The sequence below is a fragment of the Chelmon rostratus genome, chromosome 5, assembly GCF_017976325.1.
Source record: "Chelmon rostratus isolate fCheRos1 chromosome 5, fCheRos1.pri, whole genome shotgun sequence".
In the NCBI taxonomy this organism is placed as follows: Eukaryota; Metazoa; Chordata; class Actinopteri; order Chaetodontiformes; family Chaetodontidae; genus Chelmon; species Chelmon rostratus.
This window is the reverse complement of record NC_055662.1, coordinates 23,065,746-23,090,472: the sequence shown is the minus strand read 5'-3', so window position 1 is coordinate 23,090,472 and position 24,727 is coordinate 23,065,746. Positions and strand designations below refer to the sequence as shown.

Genomic DNA, 24,727 nt, shown 5'->3' with positions numbered 1-24,727 from the left:
ACTGATCCACTCAGCAGTGAAAGACTTGTAATCCTTCCACATGCAAAGGCGTCAGGTTAAAAGTTGGGTATGAACTGGACATTGGCTGGTTGACAAAGTATTATTATTCAAAGTAGGTTGAACTGATTACAGGTCTCGAATTGCACTTTCCTGAAGACTTTAAGCATGTTTTCTTACATCCTTATGAGCTTACAAATCCCTGTGGCAAAGCAGCAGAAATAAGAAATGGTCTTTGAGTCCGCTTTGGTCGGGTGCCATCTTTAAGCTTTGTACACAAGATTAAACTAAATACTAACCCTTTAGTTTAGCTGCTGTGGAAGGTTCCAGTGAGCCTTAAGCTACTGCTGTGCAGGCACTTCACTCCAGAAGAGATTTATCACTAAAAAAACGCTTCACATTAAATATCCTTTTCTGTTATTTTCTTTCATATTGGGAAATTCTCTTTATCTGTCACACAGCATCCAAACAAGCAAATTAAGCACAGCATACAACCACTGTGTAGGTATGATTGGTGGTGGTCCACAAGTGGTGCAAACAGAAAGGTTTTTAATACTATCAGATATGTTCCCCACAGCTGCAGCTCTCGTCTTTGGAAAGAGTACTCGAGTAGCTGTGCTGCTATCTAACTCCACTTTTGGATAATGCCTCACACAATATCCGCAGTTCCAACCAGGAGCTGCCAGTCCCTCGCTGCATGATCATGTGTACGTGAACACAGTAACAAGCTCACATGTACAGTGTAACTCAGTCCAATAAAATAGCCTTCGTAATTCCGTAGAGCACATTTCCATATCATGTACATATGTGCAGTAAATAGTAACGAGGTGCACTGTGGGATTTCTTTAAACAATGTCCCAACATGCAATGTACGAGCGTCTTAACGATCAACACTCATTGATTGGACAAAATGCATCACTTCATTGGCAACTCGTTGAATTTATTTGTTGCCTGCAAAGGTTACAAAACAAGCTATGAAAGTAATTTTGCTCTGGTGGTTCATTTGTTATCCCTTGTCTCCAAGGTTTTCACACCCAATTATCTCCTTAAAGTGATAAATATGTGTGGTGTGTGGCTGTGGCACCCTGATAATCACCTCTGCCTCTGATGATGCAGAGTGAGCTCAAACTTGAATGTGAAAACTTTTAGAGGACTACAGTAGTATGTTGGCGCTAATGTGAAATTAAGCATACAACCATTTTCACACATCAGTGCGCACCGACTGTGGCAATGTGGTACGAGCTGTGGTATGATATCCTTTTCTGCTAGCAAGTCATTTATGTGCCTGCCCAGGTAGTCATGGGTAATAAGTAGACCAAAGACCTGCATATGATATATTTAAGTGCACTTTTACTTCTGCATCTGTGGAATCAGAGACAGGGTTGATGCTCATGATTGTCTCCACATTAGGCTTCTACTAGCAACCGTGCATTCATTAAATACTAACCATTTTACTGTTCTATTCAAGTGAACAAATATCGATGTTTACATTGTATTAGTCAAATTTATCCAAAATATTGCTGTCAGTGTTTGAATCACTCTTGGGCCCAAAAGAAAACACCAAGCTGCAGGCAGGATTAGAAATTGTCAGTTTTTTTGATTGAAGGCTGAGCAGTAAAATCACAGGATCCTAGGAACTACGTCGACTCACATATGCAGAGCGGAGCACACATATCAATTAGGCAAATGACTATTGTGGAGTGGAGGTTTGCATAGGCAGATGCTGGGGAGGCAAACAGCGGCATCTCAGCAGCTACAGCGCTGCGTGCACATCTCTCTGCTGGAACACGTGGGACCAAGGGGAAAGCACAGGGGTGGACTATAAACCCAGACAAGGGGAGACACAGTCCCATGTAGCCTGCTGAGCACTCCTGCCAGTCTTTACTCTAGCACCAGTTTAGCAGCATGCAATTCTTGATTGCCAATATCAGAGATTCTTTCTGCCGGTTGGAGAGGCATGCAAAGGAAATGAGTTTCTGATTATCGAGGAAACGGTGGTACCCTCGCACTGTACTGAATGACTGCCATGATGGTCAGGGTGGATCAATATAGAGCAGTTTTTCAGAGGTCCAGGTGAATAATGTGAGTTGAGTGTAAGAATAATAAATGGCACTGCCACAAAAGTGTAGCTTTTGGTGGTGGAAGCTGGCAGTCCACCGAAAACATTACAGCTGCATGACAGAACTGGGTTGCGGCCATTTGTTTCCTGACTTTGGTGAAGTCCATCTGTACCATACATGGCCGGCAGACAGCAAGGAGGTGTTCACACTTTTTGGATTTGGCAAAGCTTGGAGACATGATTAGCGTCGTCTTGAAAGGACACACAACGATGAAGCATTAGGACATCACACGAAGAACCGCGGTGTTGTGTTCCTTGGCGTCACAGAGCACTGTGCGGTTCAATTGCCATCCTCCACTCACTGCCTTCATGAATGAACATGAGATGATAGCCATGCAAAAGCCATGCTTCAAAAGGACGTTTCTACTCTGCAGCTAGAGCCTTCTCAATCTATTTCTCCATGGGAATCATTTTTGGGCCTGGTAGAAGAGTGCCGTCTCAGAGGAATAGCATTTGGCAGAATGGTGTGGTTGTTCACGGCCACAAGTGGTCACTCTGTGCTCGTTGAAAGAACAGATCTGCACACTAGAAGAATACAACAAAGGTTTGTGGGATCGCCCAAGTTGACGGAGACAGGAGAAGATTAGCAAATTGGTACTGATGATACCAGAGGAGGTTGCCAGCAGGCTGTATGTCAGAGTATATACTTGTTATGTTCAGGATGGGCACAGAGAAAGCAGCACTTCAAATGGATGCAACCCAACACTTGATCTGGGAAGACTGATCTTGTACCGCCCAGCATGAGGTCACCTTTCCCTTCTCACCTTGTGAATCAGATTTGTGTCTTCTGGATCAGTTGGCTGGCTTTATATAGAAACATGAAGAACCATTTGCAGGCTAAAGTACTGCAACTTAAATAGCTGTAGATATAGACATGTGGAGACAGTAATGACAGACTGAATGCATAAAGGGCCATCAGCGAGTCCCTCTGTTGGTCAGCCGGGAGCATACAGGACCAATAAGATGAATGGGATGGGTGGAGAAGAAGCAATTGAGAACACACTTAGGATTTTTATTCTCCAGACAGCAAATATTAAATGAAATACGTTTTGCAAAAAGCAATGTTTAATGGATTTCACTTTTACATGTAGCTTCCCAAGAAACAATAATAAGACAAATCAAATGAATTTTACATTTCTGTTGTGGAGCATGCAGCCATTTATTACTACATAATACATCAGGTACATTTCAACATTTAGATGTATACGAACATTAAAATAGCAGTTACTGGAATAATTCTGACTGAAAATAAGAGTCTGATGTCGGAAAGAGTGTTCTAACCCTTACGTGACCATAATATGAGGTCTAAGGTCAAAAACACGGTGATATGTAATATGGGCTTGTCAGAGAAATAATTATTTACAGCTAAAATCATTTTCAGAGCAGTCAGGTGCCTCTTATGTTTCAAATGCCTTTCATTATTTTCTGCTGTTGGTTTTAATTGTCTCAAAAGTGCTCATCACGCTGTCAGCATTGCAAAGTAGATTTTATTTTGTAGTGTAATTCAAAATGTCCTGGAGAATTACAATTACATAAATTAATGCAGTATACTGCAGAAGTAAATGACCTGTTTGCCAATGGTTCCTAAAGCATCAATGCATGTTGACACTTCGCACAGAGCATTTTCCCATGTGAGTAGAGGCTAGACGGAACAATAAGTAGACGTAATGCAAGATTGATTCCCGCTCAGTGCCTGTGAGCATGCATTCGTTGTAATCAAACCGGGTATTACCATTACACCAATTTTGCCGAGCACAGCTTCCTAATCAAATCGCTACCTCAAATACAGCGCTGCTGACAACAAACTCTATTTCTTTTAATCAATAGAATTAGCCTGGCGTTTGTTTCATCCATCCACAGAAGAGAATGGCTTTAATTTGTCCCATTGAAACTCTCATCTCTTCTTGAGTGTTTATGCAGCAAAGATGAAGCGTGTCCTTTCTAAAAACAGAAAAGCTGCCACAGAGAGAGCAAAGGCATTGTAGCATGACAGGATTTAAGAGGGATTTTGATCATCTGGAAAAGCAACGATCATGTCTTTATTCCAAGAACAAGAGACGAGTGCTTTGTTGAAATTACTTGCATGGGGAAACAGTAAGAATTTATTAGGAACTTTCAAGGGTGAGCCATCTTCTGCGTCCTTCAAGCTTGATCCCCCCCCAATAGAACACATAGTTCTTACTAACATGAATTGTTAGGCAGTATGCAGACAGTATCCCCTTAAATCCAGCATTTTTATTACTGTCATACCATATTGATCTGGTCGAAACTAGATAAAGGCACTTGTCCCTGTTGAGCTGACTATTCAAAGTTCTAATCACATTAGATGCATCCTTTATTCTACCAACTGCTCAGCTTTTTATCATTATTTGTCCTACTACCCTACACACAAAGCTGAATCAATAGGAACAGCGCCTGCAGCCAAGTTTCCTTGCTGGACTAATTAAAGAAACAGAATGTAAGAGGGACAACGTCTCCAGGTGGTTTCTGTTGCAATCAGTGAGAGGCACACAACCATTTAGCCACAGCTGTGATGCTGAAAAAGAGCATAAAGTGAGCACTGGTTTGAGCAGTTTCAAACTAATTCAGTTCAATCCAAGTCAGGCTGCATTCAGGCTCCACTTTTATGCGTGTAAATTTAACCTCCACAGGAGTTAACATGATGATATTAATTACCTAACATAACGTTGGTGGGATTTCATTTCCAACTGAGCCGACAGTTTGTCAGTGAAAGTAACACAGTTGTGTTCCTCCACATGTGATCAGATCCATAGATGTGTTTCATGTACTACTTGCATCCCGTCTTCTCTTGTTGTTTCGCTTTGACAGCATCTGAGCTATGACGCCGCCCACTGATCGAAAGCCTAGAAGCCAGGACAGCAGATGTAACCATGAGTGCAGATTTCTCGGCCAACACTTGCTTTGGCTGATGTGCCAGCCCGGTTTCACAGAGGCGAGATCAAATTTGCACCGTGTAGCCGTGTACAGAGTGTAGATGATTATAAGACTTGGCAGGTTTGTTGAATATGGAAGATCACATTAAGGGGGATTGTTGTGGGTCATTATCAGACTTCTATGGAGAGGCATGTCAGATGGGACCTGTCTGATCCTGGATATCGAACAGCTGGCTACCCACTCCTTCATATTACAAAGATGAATAGCCATAAATGCTGTATGTTGGTTTACAAATGTTTCCTGTTTTTTTTTTTTTTTTTCAAATTCATTCATCTTGAGAACATCATCCTTCCAAGAACCTTAGAAAGAACCTACACTCATTTGAAAACATGCCTGATGTAAATTTCATTTAGGCGTTATCTCAGAGTGTCATTTTAGTCTTGTCCAATACGACTCTTTCTTGCTCTGTTTTATTCAATTTCCCTGCAGCTAGTCTGCTGATTCAATTAGCTTCCAAATGAAGTTACAGGAGGGATGGTAAACCCATCTGCTTCCCTGATTCAATTGGGTGGTTTTTAGTGTCCCCTCCCTCCAACGACATCCTTAAATATACAGGTCTGCATGCAACCTGTGTAATATTGCATCTTTGTTTTCATTATCCAAGGAAGCCATCTTACCCTTCAACACCACATCCTGACGCTCATCCCCCTCTCCCTCTCTCTACCTCTGTCCCTCTCACTCCCTCTCAGCTAACGTAGGATGCATTTATCTGTTTTATCTCGGGATGAGTGATTCATGAGTCTGGAGCACTGCGGGCTGTAATCGTGGGATCTGCAGGAATTGTCAGAAGTGAAGGCACCAGAGCTTAAATCAGTGCAGCAGAGATTGGATCCAGTGTGTTCTGCATGTGTATCTTAAGGTTTCAGGGCGTCTGTAAGCCGTCTCTTGACAAGCATCCACCTCCCATCATACCCTCCACTCCCTTCCCTATGTTTAAATCAGACATCTTTATGTTATGCACACAGGAGAGAGTGGACTGCACTTAAGCAGCAAAGCTACATGCTGTTTGCTACAGTATTATGATTAATTCAGAGTCGTCCACACTTAAACTATGGCTCTTAAGAAAGCTGCATATTGGTTAATACCAGGGCAAGTGTCATATGATTTTCTGTACATAAGTGTTATCTGTTCTGTAATGCTTTCATTGCGTGTGACCATAGATATTTTTTTGCAGAGAGTGTTTGTGTGTATGTGCGCACATGTGTGAGAATTTGATATGAATATTTTATATAGCATGTGAGAAGCAGGAGAGGGGAGGGAGGTATGATGAGCTGTGTGTGCAGCAGCCGCAGCCGTAAACGACTTTATTTTTAACTCACCTATTTTGCAGGACCTTTGAAACCCTGTATCGTCACTGTTACAATGAGAACACCATACTTTAGATCATTAAATCACTTCCCATTTAACGCTTCCTTAATATTCAAACAGAAAGCGGTTTTTTTTTTACCCTCTGGCACGAATTACAGATTTGATTTGAGACAAGCTCACACAGAAGACAGACTCCTTTAGGTTTTATCAGTGAGTGTCCATCACGTGTTTAGTCACAGTGAACATTAAACAGAGTGTGAAATCCCACAAGTCCCATACTAGTGCGCCGTCAAGGCCATTTTTTACGCATGTAGCTCGGAGTCCCTCCCTTCACTCATGCTGACACAGTATGCAGCTCTCTAGCTCTGCAGAAGCTGTTCTCCTTGCTGTAATAGCTCTAAATGATCCAGACCACCATGGTTGGTTTCCTTCCTGTTCCTTCCTGCCATTGCCAATTCCCTTCATTGGTTCATGCAGCCATTTTGAATTGACACGCTAACTGAGCTTCCATCTGTTTTATGGCTGTTCGCTCTGAGTGGCCTGTCAGAATTTCAGGTAGCGATGTTTGTGCTTTAATGCACTGGCTTTGATGAAAGGCTGCCTTTGTTTTGGAGGGAAGAGTAGGGATAAATAATACTTTAATGGTCTAAATGTGCACTTTCTCTTTTAAAGCACTTAAGTTACTGTGTTAAATTATAGATGGAGGCAAAGATGTCTTAGAAACAAAAAGCTGACCATGCAGGTGTTTGTGTTGCAAGCTGTTAAAGGAGAGGGTCATTTTTCTACACAGACTTTATTAAAAACATTAGCATTTCTAGTTGCACATGACACAGTCGATTCTCCGCCAGTGCTTCTCCCAGTTCTCCAGAAGCTTGTGTAAAACCTCTCAGAAAATCTGACAAAAAACAAGAAGCTCACAGGATGGTCACATGCATGTTGATACTGATAAACAAAGCTAGGAGTTTACAGCCATACACAGAGGGGCTTCGAAGGAAATACTATCTTCTGCATGCTCACAATAACGATGCTAGCGTGTTGATGTTGAAAAGTGTAATGTTCACCATCTTAGTTTAGATGGCTGATGGCATTAGTTTAAATACTGAACTTCTGAAATTTTGACCAAGGATCACCAAAGACATTTCAAATCATTCTGACGGTGCCATGAAAGTCTGCACAAAATGAAATATTTCAATGGATAAATGAAAATTTTGATCCACTTGTGGTGCCGGATCAGAAATCAAGGGATCACTAAAAGCAGTAGGATTCATCCTCTGGGCAAATTTTTTGACTAAAGTAGTGGCCTGGAGCCATGTCGCTACCGTGGCTAAAAATGTTTGACTGCACTGTGAGCATCCTGTTTTTTGAAAAGGAGATTCATTCTGGTCTTTGCAGATTGCTTTGGGTTATCTACATGCAGGTATCATTCATTGTGTGTTTAAGCATATTACGCACACTGTGAAGATGCAAGTGTGTTGGCACGAGGACGAGAGTGAAGAGGAGGAAGGGGGAGGATGTTCAATGCATAGCAATGTCCGTGCCATGTAAAACTGCTTGGCTTATAAATGTGCGCGCTTGCCACCATTCTGCAATTGACTGTGAGTCACTGCATAGTGCTTTTCCCATATTCATGTCCCCAGCATTTTTGGCTGTAAGATGCGCCTTGACTGGCCAACCAGCTGACTCTCTTAACGTACTGCCAGAACGAGTCATCCTGCCCTGCAACAAAGACATCTATCCTCATGTCAGGGACAGCTCATTCCACATGGAGATGTTTCTTTCTGGCAGAGTGCATTCATATTCCACATTTAGCACTTTCACAAACAACACTGTGTACACGTCGAATTTCAATAAAGAGAAAGTGTTGAAGTTAATTCTGAACGTGCTCAGTGCCACGCCGACCAGCGTGAGACAATGTGATGCAGCCATGAGGGGATTTGTTCCCTATGACATTGCCTTTACTGTGTCGGTACGGAGTCACACTCCAGCCTGCCTGCACACCTTACCTTCTCTGTGTGAGCGCGCAGCAGGCGTTTATGCATTCTGACATCCCACCGCCCCATGTGGAAACACTGGTCACAAAAGGTGTCAGGAAGGAGATTCACTGTGTGTGTGTGTGTGTGTGTGTGTGTGTGTTGTGTATCCGTAGCAGGTACAGTATATGTATGTCTGAAATTTAAAAGAATGCGAACATTAATTTCAGTCACAGAAATGTAACTGTGTGCAACTGAGTCTGTTTACTTGGAGGCTTTGATGTGAAGTCCTGCGCAACATGACAACCCACTGAGAAAGGCAGATAGTCAGAGAAGCGCTTGAAAGGATAAATCACACAATACTAGAAGAAGAAAGAGAGTGAAAAAAATGGAGCTGATTGATAGTTCGGGTGTGGGTGTGCATGCATCCCTAAGAAAGAACGAGAGAGAATGAGTCATAATGTGGTGATGGAGGGTGACACCACCTCCTCTGAGAACGTAAACAAAAGTGTAACATCAGCCGTGTTCCTAATAATGTGGCTGCACATTTTAAAAAGATGCATACATCCTGACATGTAGTCAGTTTTAGGTTGTTTTAGTTAAATTGTAAAAAAGTGATTTAATCTAAGGTGACAGTGATATTAAAGTCAAACTATCGTACTCTGCAGAAATTAAAGGACCAGTGTGGAGGATTCAAGGGGATGTACTGGCAGAAATGGAATATAATTGTGTTTTCATTAGTTTATAATCACCTTATATATACATAAGAATTGTTGTGTTTTTGTGACCTTAGAATGAGCTCTTTACTTCTACAGAGTAGTAGCGCCATGTTTTTTTTTCTTACAGTAGCCCAGAAAGGACAAACAAACACTGGCTCTCACCTTTTGCTTTTTTTTTTTGCTTTATGCAGCCACTGTAGGGGAATGTGAGGCGAGGTGTATTCAGTTGCTTGCAATCTGCAGTCTCACCACTAGATGGCACTAAATCCTCCACACTGGTCCTTTAAGTTACCCAGTTCCAAAAATGGCAGTCTACTCATTTAATATAATTAACTTGTGACCTGAGGCACAAGTTTGTTGGTAAGTCATACACCTCTGCTTTCTCTGCTGTGAGTCAGCAGTGCTTTTAATTTGTCATTTGTTCATCTGTCTGGTGGGACATGTGGGTTAATTTGAGGATTTTCATCCATAAACAGTCTCGTATGTAGGTGTTACCACACATTCTGCCTGGAGGTGTAAAGGTGTACCTTCTCTGGCTATTTAAAACTGTTTGCTCTCATGAAACGTTGTTCTCTTTTTTCACTTTGACCCGCAGCTATTTATCATCAGCACCCTCGATCTTACACTTTAATAAGTTATTTGGGTTTCTTTGTCCAACAGTATAAGTCTATAAAAGGCTGCAGGCCGTTGTTTTCTACAATCATAAATGAAACAAAAAAAATGAATGAGTGCGTTTCAGTTTAACTTCTCTGGGCTGATCAGTGGGCTCTAACAACGACGTATCCTACATTATATCTGCTCATTTCTGCTCAGGTCACTTTGATGATACTAAAACAATGTACTTTGACGCAGAAAAAGCCATACATGTCACATAACAGCATCTCCAGCTCAGTGAGACTCCTGGTTCATCTCATAGAATCGGCTCAGCCAGCTCACCTCTGTGTAAAGGGAGACATTTTTAAAATCAGAAAGGTGTCATGACACAAACAGGCTTTTCTTTGCACTCAGTGGAGGGGTGCTGTACTCAGTGAGCCATCCGCCTGGAAATTGTCAGCCTTCAGCCTCATCCCTCGTTTTTTAGTCAGTTAGGTTTGCTTTTCGGCTTAAGGGGTTTTTCTGAAGATAGTCAGGTTGCAGTATGAGAGAGTAGTCTTCTTTGCTATGTTCGGCAATCATACAGATCTGACATCTCGTGGAAAAGTTCATGCAAATGCCAACTGAAATCAGTGCGGTCACCCAAAACACACACTTTTCCCTCCGTGTCAACCAAGGACAGTGATAGTGTGTCATATTCACCAGAGTTTTGCTGTCATAAGGCTACACGTATAGCTTGCACAGTGTATTATCTGTTATAAATGACGCTTTCAGAAGTACAAGAGTGGCTGCTTCAAATGTGTCTGCTCGTTTCTATCATGGTCATCAGGAGCTAGAATTGCTCTGGTTGGCCCATAGAAAACCAACCGTGCTCAGAGCCCTGAGGACCAGGATTCAAAGATATACTCTGAAATGTCTTTTGTGCATTTACATGGTACAAATGTTGCAACTGTGTTCCAATTAAAGGTCAAAATCAAAGCAGCAGAATCCGAGATATCATGACTTTTGGTCTTTAGTATGGGGCAAGCTCCAGAAAATCTGGCTCCTACATGTACCATAATGCTATTAAATAGCATATTTCATGAGACCTCCTATATGTCTTTCAAACCCCTCACCTCCAGTTTTTAATGCAGACTTTCTGTTATTCTCAGGAGCTTTAACCAGACCTCGTGCTGGTACATTCAGCACGATTATGGCTGTGTTTCATGATATTTTGGCTGTACTTTATTTAATTAATAAGAGCAGTGAAACGGGATGTTTTTCAAGCTCTTGCCACAGCTTCACGCTTTAACAATAGCTGCCCTGTTGTGGGGTTGATAGGTCAGTGCAATTTCCTCCTCATGGCTCTGACACACATTTCTGAATTCTGCACTGTGACCTAGGATATATACACAAAGTATACATCACACACACACACACACACACACACACATTTCCCACAGGCTTTGAAGATTAAATGAGTCTTCAACTCGTAGTTAAATTAGCACAGCTGGAGGGAGAATGTCAGCGGGATGCAACGTATGCATGTGCTGTATTCATAATAAAGGAAACTGGGCCTCATTGGGATCCCTATAAGGCTGCCTCTTACTGCATTCATCTCTTTATCCTGCATTGGCAAACCCACTTCAAATAGGGACTCGAGATTTACACACCAACCCTCGTCTTAATGAGCAGGGGAGATGAGTGTTTGTCTGGCAGAAGTGCACAAACGTTGCCCTGTCGCATGCTGCCATCAAAGAGTAGTACAAATAAGTAATTGACCCCTTCCCCCGTTTCGATGTTCAGCTGTGTGGGAGAAAAAACTGAATGCTCAGATTAGAGCTGCATGAATTTTACTTTTTTAATCTCACACACAGCAAGCAAAATCCTGAAATTGATTCTCGTGTTTTATTTCTTTGGAACATCGATGCCGCGAGGATTCGGAGATCGCTACAAAGACTTAACACACTCCCAGTATGTCTGGGTTAACAGCTCATGGAGGAGAGAATGGGGTTGAGAGTGTGATGGAAAAAAGAACAGAAGGCGGCGGCTGAAGGAGAGGCCTTGCTTTAACAAGCTTATCTCGCTCCCTAATTCAGTTTGGGCCATCAAAGTGCTGAGAGCCGGCGTCGCTGGGGGCGGTTGTATTTTTTGACCGCTACCTGCGACAGCAATTACAGGTTCCCCTTCGAGCCTGCCTTTGTTTTGGTGGCAGACTTGACTGCATGGGTAGAACGAGATTACCTCGATGTTCTGCAGCTGGAGCATAATCAAAGCCTCACAATGTAAGGTGCCATGCCCCTCTAAATCAGCCAAGTGGCCCCTGCCACTGTTTCTGTCTAGCCACCTTTATCCAGCCGGTTGTTCTGCCATTATTGTCATTATAACAGAGCTGTTGTTTGAAGGTATTCATATACATCACAGGAAAATATTCCACATTGCCGCCACAGTCAGGAAGCAGAGGCTGAGGGAGAAACTTCATGAATAGTGTATTCACAACAAATGAAGCATGCATACGTACTGCGCACATCTGCATAATTGCATACCTGTAACCACAGCATTGTTCACAGTTAAATTATGCCAGCACGCAAACTTCAATGGCTTTTGTCCTACTTTCATTAGCTTAACATCTTGCAAATGGATAGCTGGGAGTTTATCCACTTGGATGCCTGTTAGAAAGACAAGAGTTGGCTGTGCAGTCGCTAAGGAACGGCTTTGTCTACATGTGTGCCAGGACCATGCCTTTACAGTATGTACACAGCAGGCGGTCTGCATTTGGGAGGGCCCCTCCAGTACCCAGGGAGCAGTCCTCAATCTTAGAGTAGCTGGGAGGAAAGAGAAGTGTTGAAACCTTGTGAGAGATGAAAACTCTGAGAGCTCACTCACATCACTGCTCAGACAAAAAAAAAAAAAAAAAAAAATGTTTCGGGGTTTGTAACATATTGCCGGCAATAAAAGCGCGGTGTGATGTGCTGAGATGCACAGTGGTGTTCTGCAATGTGTCAGCACCAGGAGGTGGAATGAAACTGTGCCATAACTCAGGCATTACTTCAGTTTGTTTGCTTATTTGTTTAATCTATGCAGGGCGCTATTTTGCTTTGTCGGAGCGGCGTGACAAAGTGTATGTTGGCCTATGACCAGGCCAATTAGAGTGATGCATGGTTGTCCTAATGTTGTGTATATTCAGCAGAGGAAATAAATCTGCATGCTGCGCGCTTTTCTCTCTCTCTCTCTCTCTCCTTGGGCGTCTAAATTTTGCCACTATCTTCCCATGTGACAGCGAAATGCCAAGTCGCACCCTGTTTTTCATCTCGTATCGACTGCGAATTGACGCTCCGTAGATGTATGCGATAAGCAAGACGGCTTTACAGTGACATTTAGGCTATTAGCGTTTTAAGAATTGAAAATGTATGAGGCGGCAAATTATTTGCATCTTTTGACATGAACAGCATACCTTTTGAAGAAAGTGACTCACGTGGGAAGTGATGGAAATTTCACACCCTTAATTTATCGTATTTTTGATATTTAGAAGTATTAATGTTTTTCCTGTTGCGCACAAAACAAACAATTTGTCTTAATATGCCACAGAGATGTCAAAGTATTTCTGTACATTTCCCATTGTGTGGAATGTAACATTACACAACACCCACTGCTTTCTGTTTATGAAAGATGAGCAGCATTGACTTATTTTATAGTACTCCCCCTTAATGTTCCATTACAATATGCGCTGTATTTTTGCACAGCACCGTATTGGCCATGTTAGCAGGCAACGCCTTCCTCTTAGCTTCCATTTTATTGTTCATTGTTCACATACATTATTCATTTGACATAATTAACACAGTGGAAAGATCTTACTTGAATAATGCTTGACCTGCTTTAGACATAACCGCACAATATTTTCTCTGAAGAAGAGTGAACAAGGTGAATGTGACGGAGCTATGATACTTACTCTTGCTGTCACGCATTTGGGGTGCAGTTTAACGACGTTCTGCATCTCAACCCAATGGGTGGGTGTGTTTTTCTAAATAATGAAGCATAATGGAACCCAAAAATGCCAATAAAAGTAACAGTTTGTGTTTACAGCGTGGCAACCCTGCCCTGTAAATTGTTTGCAACAAATGAGAAGCTATTAAAAATTAACCCAAATGGCGCAGTCTGGGTCTCAGAAGCTGCTGCGCCGTGCTCTTTCTGTTCTGCTGAGGCGAGGTCGTGGACTTAGCCTTGCTGTTCAATATTCAGTGAATAATTGAATCTGACTTTTTGCGCCCAATGTCTTTATAGAGTAAATCTTCTGATGGCATCAATTTTCACAAGCTAAGTTTCTCAAGAAATTAAATCATTCTGTTGTCTTTGTCTCTGCTTCTTCCCTCTTTCAGGTGGACTTGCTTGTGCCAACCAAGGTCACAGGTATCATCACCCAGGGAGCTAAAGACTTTGGTCATGTCCAGTTTGTTGGTTCATACAAGCTGGCGTACAGTAATGATGGAGAGCGGTGGAGTGTATATCAAGATGAGAAACAGGGGAAGGATAAGGTAAGGAGCTTTCACAGCCCATAATAAGCATTATGCAAGATTTGTGCTGACAAAACTTTTCAATTCAATAAAGCACATCTTTATTGCCATTTACACAAAGCAAGCATACTGAAAAGATAGTGTGGAATCATAAATGCATGTCTGTGGGTGCTGTGAGTACTGCAGTTTTGAATTATATATCACACCATGAAGGAAAGGGGCATCCTAGGCCGAGAGAAACAGACGTTATAACAGAAAGATGCGCAGGAAGGACAGGAACCTGAAGCAGACAACATACAAAGCAACAAATCCCAAAAAGTTTCAAGCTTTAAGAGTGAAAATGTCCATTTCGAGGCCTGTCTGTTTCTCCTTTCCACTTCCCTTTAGCATCTTCTTATCTGTGGCTCAAACTGAGCTTGCCTGGTCCGTCCCACTCCCTCTCTCTGGTTTGGGATCAGATAAGACCGTGCTGTCAACCTCGTCTGGCCACTGCTATGCTGAAAATCTTGTTTACGGCCCTTCAACGGAGTACACGTCCATTCCAATCGCCCACGACAGCAGAGACAGTGCAGGGCTGCAGCAGCCTCCCTGCTGATATCAGGAGAGCTGCAGGCGCAGGGCTACCGCTAAAGCTGAAGCCCCTTGTCTTCAGATACTGGTGGCAAGAGAGGTGGTGTTTACTTTTCTCTCTGGCTGTGTTATTGAAAGATAAGCCCTACTTCGTCTGTTTATTTGTGTATTGGTAATGTGTTGACTATGGAAAATCAAGAAACTGAAATGTAGTAGAATCCCGACATGCCCAAACAGCAAATACTGCAGAGGTGCTTAAACTCACTGTTTTATTTCACTCTGCACACTGAGATCTTGATATACGTATCAGCAGTATAATCCGCTATATAATCTCCTCTGTGCTTATCTTGCAGTGCAATCTAACCAATTTCTTGAACTTCAAAGTATAATAAGACTATATAAAGAGTGCTTTGGAGTGTAATAATCTTTTTTTTTTAACTCGTGGAACACATTTTCATAAATAAATAACAGTGAATATGCATTAGAGATGTCATGAAATGAAATCCAGCTGTTTGAAGATGCAAACGTCGCTCCACTTTATTCAAAGGTTTCTTGTTGTGCATAATATTTTGTGAGCGAGCGGAAGAGTTTGCACACGTAATTCAAACCTGAGTGCTTCTCCAGATGCAGAGAGAATGTCTTCTTGCTTCTGCACAAAACTTCTACCTAGTAAATGCTTCGTCAGTAAGTGTTGAGCCTTATTAGGCATAATATTTGATTTATAATTGAAGATATATTGATTTTTCAGTACATTAGATTCAATCTTTACTACATACTGGCACACGTTTGTTGATTGATGCCAGTTTATTTCACACATTTTAAAATAATAAGCCAACATAAAGCATCGGTGGATAGTTTTCTAAGCTTAAACTACTTGAGCCTTTAATTTGCCGTCATGCTTGATTTCATAGTTCAGCAGCGGCCCTGTGCCCTGCAGTCTGTGCACACATAAAAGCATCAGCTATGATGTCTGGCTTTCTCATAAAACTGAGCAGTTTGTAGAGGTTATGTGATAGCTTCAGCTGCTGTTTCAGAATTTGATTTTCTTAAAGATGGGCTTCTTTTGTGTGGCTCAGAATGGTGGAGCTAAAATGTGACAGCACCTTGTTAAGGCAAATAATACCCCTCTGTCACCAGACGTTAATTTATGTCCTTATCCTTGTTGCGGAGCCTCAGTAGCAGCCAATGCCCAGAAATATTTTCCATTTCTGCAGATTGCTTGCTTGAGAAGTTTATAATTTCAACACCCATGATGATCTTTGGACACGGGCCAGTGCATGCTCAGCATGATTTTCACTCTAGCAATATTGATACTGAGCGCTGGATGACTTCTGAAGACCTGGCAAACATCATCTGAGAGAGCAAAAAGGAAGGAGAGTACTTGTGAAATCCTAGGAATCCCAGGAGGTTTTATTTTTAAATCTAATTTTCAAAAATAAGTCAGTGGAAAGCAGCACTGAATCTCTTTAAAACCAGATACAAGCTATTTCTGTAACCATCTAAAGCCTTCCCTGTGTTGTTATTGCTGTATAATTCAGAGCCAAACTAAGGATATGCAGTCAATCTGAGTGCGTGTGCTCTGTATTAGAGGGCAGGCGTGTTTAGCAGGGCTTCGGAGAATGTCAATCAGTTTGTCCCTAGACAGAGCCAAGGGGCTGTTCAGAAGTATGATTCTTCAAGGTGTTTTCCCCCTTCAGTCAGCTGAAGCAGCCATTAATGCTAGAGGACACATTTGGCTGTTGGACTCCCGAGGCTCCTCCTGCCACACCACAATGCTTGACTTGGCAGGGATTTACTGTGAATGTGTGTGTGTGTGTGTGTCTGGGTGTCTGGTTCGGGCACAGTGGTAGAGGCTTGTAAGTATTCTTCTCAGCTCCCCCCTCCAGCTCCTGTGTGGCAGAGGCTGCAGGCAGTTAGATTTAGATTGAGAGAGGAGGCGCTGTCAGAATACAGATGTTGTCAAAGCAGGGCACAGTGGCACACACACACACACACACACACACACACATAACAGCATCCCTCCACGAAATCCACCGAGTGCCTTTTCTTTACACACGAATCCCAAATACCTGTGTACTTGTAACTGAGACAAGTAACAACACAGTCCATTGTTTAAACATAATTAAACTGGGATGCATTCCATTATTTTCCGTATCGGCTCGGCTGCGTTCCCACATGCACACAGTTTCCACACCGGGGTCACCGCTCTGCCCAGTCCGCCGCTTTTTCCTGGGTGTCAATATTTACACAGTCAGTTGATGGGGCCAATCAAGCACAAAAGTAATTGATTTATGTTTAATAGTGTTTCACTCAGCTGACACGGGGTTAATTGGCCATTAGAGTCTTCAGTTCCCTCCAGGTCAGAGGGTAGCTGAATGTGAGATAGCTGAGAATACAATCATCATAAAACAAACCACTGATAGTCATATTTTCTTTCTCTGCAGCTTTGGAAAATATTGGCTGCGAGGTTTAATGCACTTCAGGATGAGAAAAACACATGACCGGGTAACACGCAGCGCCCCTCTTTGAAGACGTAGTTGTGCATTTCAGTTTGATTGAGTGTAACTGCCCCCTCCAGGCTGGCAGGTCAGTCTTGACCTATCAGTGAAGACGTGGTTGAGTTTTCCTGGTATCACCTCGGCAGCACGAGGGCAGAGTGCAAAGAGATCTGAGCGGCCCGCTCCCTTGACCTGTGCAGCAGGTTTAACTAATAGTATGGGAGTATGGGCAGTGTTGTGTCTCTAGAGGCATGCAAGGCCTCCCTTAGTAATACGTACTGAAGTCTCTACCAGCCTGGAAAATCAATAGTTGGGAGCAGAGTTGTGGCTCCTGGGTCAGTCTGAAGAAACACACACAGAAAAGGTGCCCTATAAGCTTGCGTCTCCATTCTTGGATAGCATGATTACACTTGGGGGAGGGGGCGATGAATTGAGATGATTTCAGTTGGCAGCTAGCATAAATACTCCAACAGTGGGCTCCACCAGTCAGCAGCTGGTGGCTCATCCTATATTTTCCTGATCCTGCTGCTGTCAGGCGAGCTGGACTGCTTCATTTATACCCTCCTCTATATTTATTTCCTCATGGCTGTAATGGGGCACAAATAAAATCCATTATTTCCCCTGCTTAATAAAACCTAAATGTAGTTACAGTTATTTGCGTCTGGTACAGTTAAATCAATAGTTAAAGCAGCCACTCTGCAGGTACGTAACCCAGTGCCTAACATTTAATGGGACAAAACATAAGCTTTTCTACCTATTAATAATTCAGTAATCATAGCTCATAGAAAAACAGTCAAAAACAGACAGAACTCAGAAGATGTTCTGGCTTCAGTGCATTATGGTAACTTTGACAGCTTGAGTTAGAAATATAACAGGATGGTCCAAAATGTCCCACCAACGTAATCAGGATGGGAAAAGCTGTATTTCATCTGGCTGCACAAGTGGTCCAATTCAGATGAAATCTGGAAAGGTCATAGATTAAGGCAGTGTGTGTGGCGATTTGCAAATGAACATATAGATGAATGATTAAATGTGGTTTTAAATTATGATATCTAGACTTTGCATAGACTCGCTTCTCGTGCTGTTATGGCAGCAAACAGTGTTTAAAATGCTGTGGGAAATGTCAGACAGCAGAACGTCATACAGCTTGCACAGGGTTTCGCTGGAAGTAATGGATTACATCCATTCTTTACAGCAGAGTAGCTGCGTGTAATTGCCTATGTTGCCTTCTGAATCAAAATGACATACAGTTTTTTTGTACTCGCTTTCTGTCTGCCCCCTGAATTATTTTACACATTTCCAGTTGTTTGCCAATATGTTGTTGATGATGCTTTCATCACCTTGCTCATGCCTTCTTTTTTTCCCCCCCTGTCCGAGCATTACAGTATTTGTCCTTTTATTGTGATTCTTCACATATCCTGTTCCAGACTGTTTATTTTGGAGACATTGCCTCTGACACTGTGCAGCTCCCCAGACAGTCTAGGAGAGATTCTTGTCATATTTCAATCAGCTGCTGCTTTTATGGCCTATCTGTCCTGCCTTTTATATTGTGCTGTCATGTGCCCTGGTTGTCACATTACAGGTGAGGCAACACTCCTGGAAGTGACACATTTCTCGCTTCCCGATGTGAAATGTTGCACTTCTAAACCACATTAAAAAGTGAAAAGAACATTTCAACACAGGATGGAGAAACAGGTAGAATGTTAGATTTCAAAATGCCTGTCCTTCACTCTAGGTTTATGATATTATTCATGTATGTAAACAGTATGCAGTTGGGAAATGCTATGAACAGTACTGGAATAGATGTGGGCCAGCACACACTGCTGCTGCCCTATCGACTGTTTGGGCCACTTTACCACCATGAGGCGAGAAGCCGTGCTGCTCTAACACAACCTACAGTTTCTAGACAGTTGCAATTAATAGATGAGTTAAGTTTAGGTTTTCAACAACAAGTATACATTAAGAAGTTTTGAGTAGTCTGGCAGCTGGTGAATCCTGATACTTGTAATGACGTTTTATCACAAACTGAATTATCATAGTAATAAGCCACTGTCTGCCATTCGAGGTTTCCTGTCAACATACAAATAAAAATAAAAAAAATGGACTGACTGACAGCGGAGCTCCATTGTGTTGGTGGGCAGCCCAAAAGGAATACGAGGCACTTTGGCTGTCATTGTAGAAATTCTCTGTCATGGATAAACCAACAAGTGTCTTAATCAGGGTCATCCTTGAAAATCTTTGGCCCAATGCAGCACTCCAGTCTTGTCCATCATCCATCTGGGTTACATCCATCTCTCTGGGCATTTGCTTCTTGCAATACCATGGTTGTCCACCGGGGAGAATTGGCAGCACTTCAGATCCTGCGACAGAGTGTCCAGCTCTATTAAAACGTCTGTGCACCTGTTGGATCTGTATGCTAGCTCAAAAGAAAGTGCAAGAGTCATATTGTTTCATGTTATGTCATAATTTGAAGGGTATGACTTAGATATCATTACAAATGTCTTGGGCCCATTTCACCAAATATGCAACACACAGTGAGGTCTCTTCCTTAAAGGGACATTTCACCCCAAAATAAAAACCTTACCTGTAGTTCTATGTATCCATCTAGATTGTTTTGGTTTGAGTTGCCGAGTTCTGAAGATATCGACTGTAGAGATGGCGATTGGCTTGTGTTGCTTAAATAGCCAAAAAAAAGTTTGAAGCAGTTTTATGTAGGAACTATTTTCTTTCTACCGAACCACACCCAAGAACCGTATCACTCCGCAGGAAGGAGCATGCATCCGTCCTAGTCTGTCATGGCTAGCTTGTGAAGATTAGTTGGTAATAACTAACTGATACTACTAGCTAACATGACAGCCCAGCTGAGGGGGCTTACAGTGTTTACATCCCGCTCTGTCATGAGCGCGAGTCTCTCGTTCAGGATGCACGCTTCCTTCTGCACAGTGATACGGTCGGCGTGTGCAGTGAGAGAGCAGAACGTGATGTAGTGTTGTTTGCCCGTCTGCAGATGCAAACCTTATCTGACTACAGTCTAAGCCCAGTGCTACAATATAGATGAGAAAGACGGGGAGAGAATGGGTTTCACTGCAGGAGGAAAATGATGAAAAAGAATGCAGGATGAAAAGGTGGCCCGCTCTCGATTGTATTAGACATGTGAAATGAGGAAAGTAATGAAAGTGTGCACCTGTCGCAAGATTTCAGCGATAGCGTGCAGCAAGAGCAACTCATGAAAGCGCTCAAAACGACAGAATACGGAATTACACGAAAGCAGTCGTGTTATTGGAAACACACAAACATACACAGGAAGAGGAGGCAGAGGTTCAGTATGTTGTCACATTATCACATATTAATCAGGGACAATTACATCTTACATGTCTTTTACATCTGTAAACAATATGTAATGTATTAATTAATTAATTAATTCATGTAATTAATTTTACTAACATTTCAGAATGATGAAAGTGGCATCAGGCCGTGTACAAACGAGTATAAAAATGATATTGCCTCGTGAAGAATGGCGCAGTTCGCCGTGGAAAATGTTGAATTGCACATGAGTAACGTGTGAATAATAAAATACAGCGTCTTTGTACTTTTGCATGGTAGAAAATATATAACAGTAAAGAATATATAGCACGGTAAGAATTATGTAATATTGCACAACGTAGTTGCACAGATGTAATGGATATTAGCAAATGTTAACATAATATAATAATAATATACTGGGGAGTGAACGGTAGCATGTTCAATGAAGAGTAAAGTATAATACAGCCAAGGATGGGTGTGTGATGACGGAACAAAAGGCAGTGACGTTCTCTGGTAGCAGCCACATCAGAAAAAAACTGTTTGAGCTTCATATTCTATCTGAAGGAATTCAAGTGAAACGAGTAGTTGAGTTTTTATCGGAGGGATAAGAAATTAAGAAGTTCACAGTCACGCGCTTCACTCATGTTTTATGACTGTCTTTATCAGCTTAACTTGTGATATAAAGCCTCTTTGAGGTTTATTATGATGGTGGATGAGATCGTAAGCTCACTCTGTGCAGGTGAAACACCTCCGACTCTCTCAGCTGTGGTGAAAACAGATGCATGTCCCTTTAACTGCAGAAGACTGAGCGAATATTATTTGTGCAGACTAATCTATGTTGCGCTGGTAATTATGTTTACAGTAGCCTGAAGGCATTTTGAAGCAGGACTTTAAAAAAACACAAATATTCTGGTTGTCTGTTTGTAGAAATATTTAAATTATCTGAGGTTTCATTCAGTGAATAGTTAATATTTTACACACTTAGGCCTTAGTTGCACATTTGGATTCACAGTGGCAGGTTTTCTCTTGCTTGTCGTTAGCCTGAAGCTCGGGGGCATGTTTGCATTAAACATTTTCACATTTTTACTGCCTCGATCGGCCAGTTATTTTCTCATGTTGCCACTGTACCGTCGAATGACGAAGCACTTCATTTCACAAGCGACGTGTTTCCATTCATCAGTTTTCTTATTCAAAGTTATGTCAGTTGACTGCAGCAATCAGCTTTTCCTCCATTTTTTTCTGACAACTCTGTGCTTCTGTTCACGAGTGCATTAGTTTGTGGGTTCTGCTTACAGAGGACAATTTGAAGTACAACCTTTTCCACTTTGCACCTTTTCAGTCTTGAATTGCAGTGTGCATGTGCATGTTTCTTCAAGACTCTATTCACAATGAAAGGATGCCTGTTGCTTATGCATCATTTAAGTCCGTGTGTGGGTAACTTGATTTGACGAATTCCTGTTGTGAATGTCTATTATCCTCTTCATAACGATGTAGGAGGTTTATATGAATGGTTTCCTCCAGCTGGCAGTGTGCTTACGCCACTCCACCAGCAGCATCAAATATGGATAAAAAGTTTGCATTTCTCTCCTTCAAAGGCTGTGGTGCTTAAATCTTAAAATCCCATCTCTGACCTTCTATTTGAGGATTTATGATGTGTGAATATTTTACCCAACAACACAAAATTTAGACTATTTCTCTCCAAACTCCCTCATGTGATTTTTGCTGCATGGCCATTGCTTCTAGCGCTTGCTATAATGACACCTTCAGGACCGTGCTTTTACTGTCTCAATCCAAACCAGCTCCTACATGGCTACTTGAAAGAGAATTAGCTGAAGCTTTACTCTGAAAAGGTCAACCTCTGTCTCCAGCACCTGTTTGGATTTGGCCTGCTGGTTTTCAATTCCACACAACAGCGAATCCCAATCACACAGGCATAATCTTGTCTGTTTAATTGAAATGATCATATCCTTCAATGAAGCAGTCCCCGTAGATACATTTCTTACTAATACACTTCATTCTACTGTCTGTTAGGCACACATCATCATAGAGCATCTAAGTGATAATCAACAACAGAGCACATATCCCAGTATGACAATTAGCTTGTTTGTATCTGGTAGTTAGTTAACCCTTCAACCGCTTTTTCCAGGCGTATCTAAAGGCTCTGAAGTGTCGCTGAATTGTTATAAATGTGGTGAAATCCCTCTCGAGGACTTGGTGGTTTGCTAGACACAACTGGATTTCCAGTACTTACAGTGAAGGATAAGCCAGTGGCTTCATGACGACGGTTTCTGTGTGTTCATCTAGAATGCATTTTAGTCTGTAGCACAATATGTTATGAGTTCTGCAGAGCCAATACAAGACAAACAGGGCTTCTCTTTTATAGCAGCATTTCTGGCAGCCACCACAGCCTTCCTTTTATTGCCAAGATGAAAAATACAAAAAAAAAAAAAGAAGTAAATTGAAGGAAAACAATACCAGCAAGCATAAGGCGCACGTTAATAACACCATTCAGCAAGCAGGAGAAACAACAGTAGATGTCTGTCACTAATTGCGAAGGTGGGGCTTCCAGCTGTGCCGCTCTAACGACGCACAGTTTTCCACAGGGGGAAACTGTTGATGTGCTCACATGTGTGGCGCATCAGAACGGAAAGAGCCAAGAATTGGGGTTGAGTTCAGAGAATGTGCAACTGTTATTGGCAGTGTTTGAATTGAAGCTCTGATTGGCCGCACTTCATTCAGTACCTGCTCAGGCGTGAGGCCTTCGAGGTCACAGTCTGGAGGATCGGAGAAACGCAGCATGAATGTTCTGCACCTGCCTCTCAGGGAAAAGCCATCAGATTTGGTTTCTGTGGTTTTACACTGAAGATTTTGATGTTGACTTCTAAAGCGTGCCTTTAATATTGCCGCACCATTAAAATTGAGTTTTCGGTCGTGCTTTATATTAAGCTAAACCACCATTAACTAGTTTCTTATTAGTATTAATTGCATATTGGCCTGTCATTAGTCATTATAAAGCACATATTAACGCTTTATTCTGGGGTTAGGGGGTTAGGGTTAGGATATGCATGCTAATAAGAAACTAGTTATCAGTGAATATAAATATAAAATGTTAACAAGTTTTCAGGTTCATGATTTTTCTCTGGGGTTTGTAAGAAAAACTGGTTTTGTTGTGAGAAGATATACTAAGTTATAATAGTAATAATTCCCTCCATGCTGCTGTTTTTCTAGGTATTCCAAGGGAACTTTGATAACGACACACACAGAAAGAACGTGATAGATCCACCCGTCTACGCCCGGCTCATCCGGATCCTCCCCTGGTCATGGTACGGCAGGATCACTTTGCGCGTAGAGATACTGGGATGCACAGAGGAAGAGTGATGTCCTTTCCTCCACCTTTCTTGCCATTGTCCCCCGTCCCTTGGCATACTGGAGTATCTCAGCCAGTATTTCAAAAATAAACTGTGCAACCTGTAAAAAGAAATCAATTTCCAATGGATTTTTCAAGAATACGTGTTTGGTTGTGGTGGGTTGCTGTTTGTTCCTTTTGTACAATGATTTCAAACCTGCCCCTGATCCACTTTTTGTCTTTTAATTTCCTCTTTAAAGCGTGATCTTTGTCTTTTTATTCTACTCAAGATTTACCATCCTGTTTGGAATGAACTTCTGTAATATATACGGGAGGGGTGGGACTGGGGGGTCGAGTCGGAGAGGGGGTCTCGCTGTGGTTTTAACTTGTTGCCATGGAAGCTATTGTACAGTGTCACTTTTTAACAAAGATGTTGAATCTGTCTGCCGTGCTCCATTGGACATGATTAACCAACTCCATAACATAACTAAACTGTCTAAAGTACCATGTAGAGATCACATGTTCACACTGTCAGACATATTTTTACTTTGATTACTACACGTCCTCAAGCCATGCTTTCACCCTAATGGACACTGACGTTACTACATCAGTCAAAACACTATTATTGTATTATATGTAAAAGACTAAGAAATTGCATGGTGCGTGAATTATAAATGTATATTATGACAAATCATTTAAAACCTCCAGCCCTGAGAGCAACGGCTTTGATTTAGGGACCTATTTTTATGTGCATTTTAAAGTAGTTCTGAAACATTACAACACACTGCAAAATCTTACTGAAGACGACTTATATGTGAGACAACAAACAGGCACTGCAGCTAAACGCTGTGCTGCAGC

General features: G+C 42.0%; 1 protein-coding gene across 1 annotated transcript in view; it reads left to right on the top strand.

The window, feature by feature from the left end:
- The window catches only part of LOC121606778 (EGF-like repeat and discoidin I-like domain-containing protein 3), a 106,139-nt gene extending 82,009 nt beyond the window's left edge, over positions 1 to 24,130 (top strand). The window contains exons 9-10 of the mRNA XM_041937315.1: positions 14,018 to 14,173; positions 23,752 to 24,130. Coding sequence (XP_041793249.1) covers positions 14,018 to 14,173; positions 23,752 to 23,901 — 306 coding nt within the window. The 3' untranslated portion in view covers positions 23,902 to 24,130. The remainder of the gene's footprint in view (positions 1 to 14,017; positions 14,174 to 23,751) is intronic.
- Positions 24,131 to 24,727: the final 597 nt, after the last annotated feature.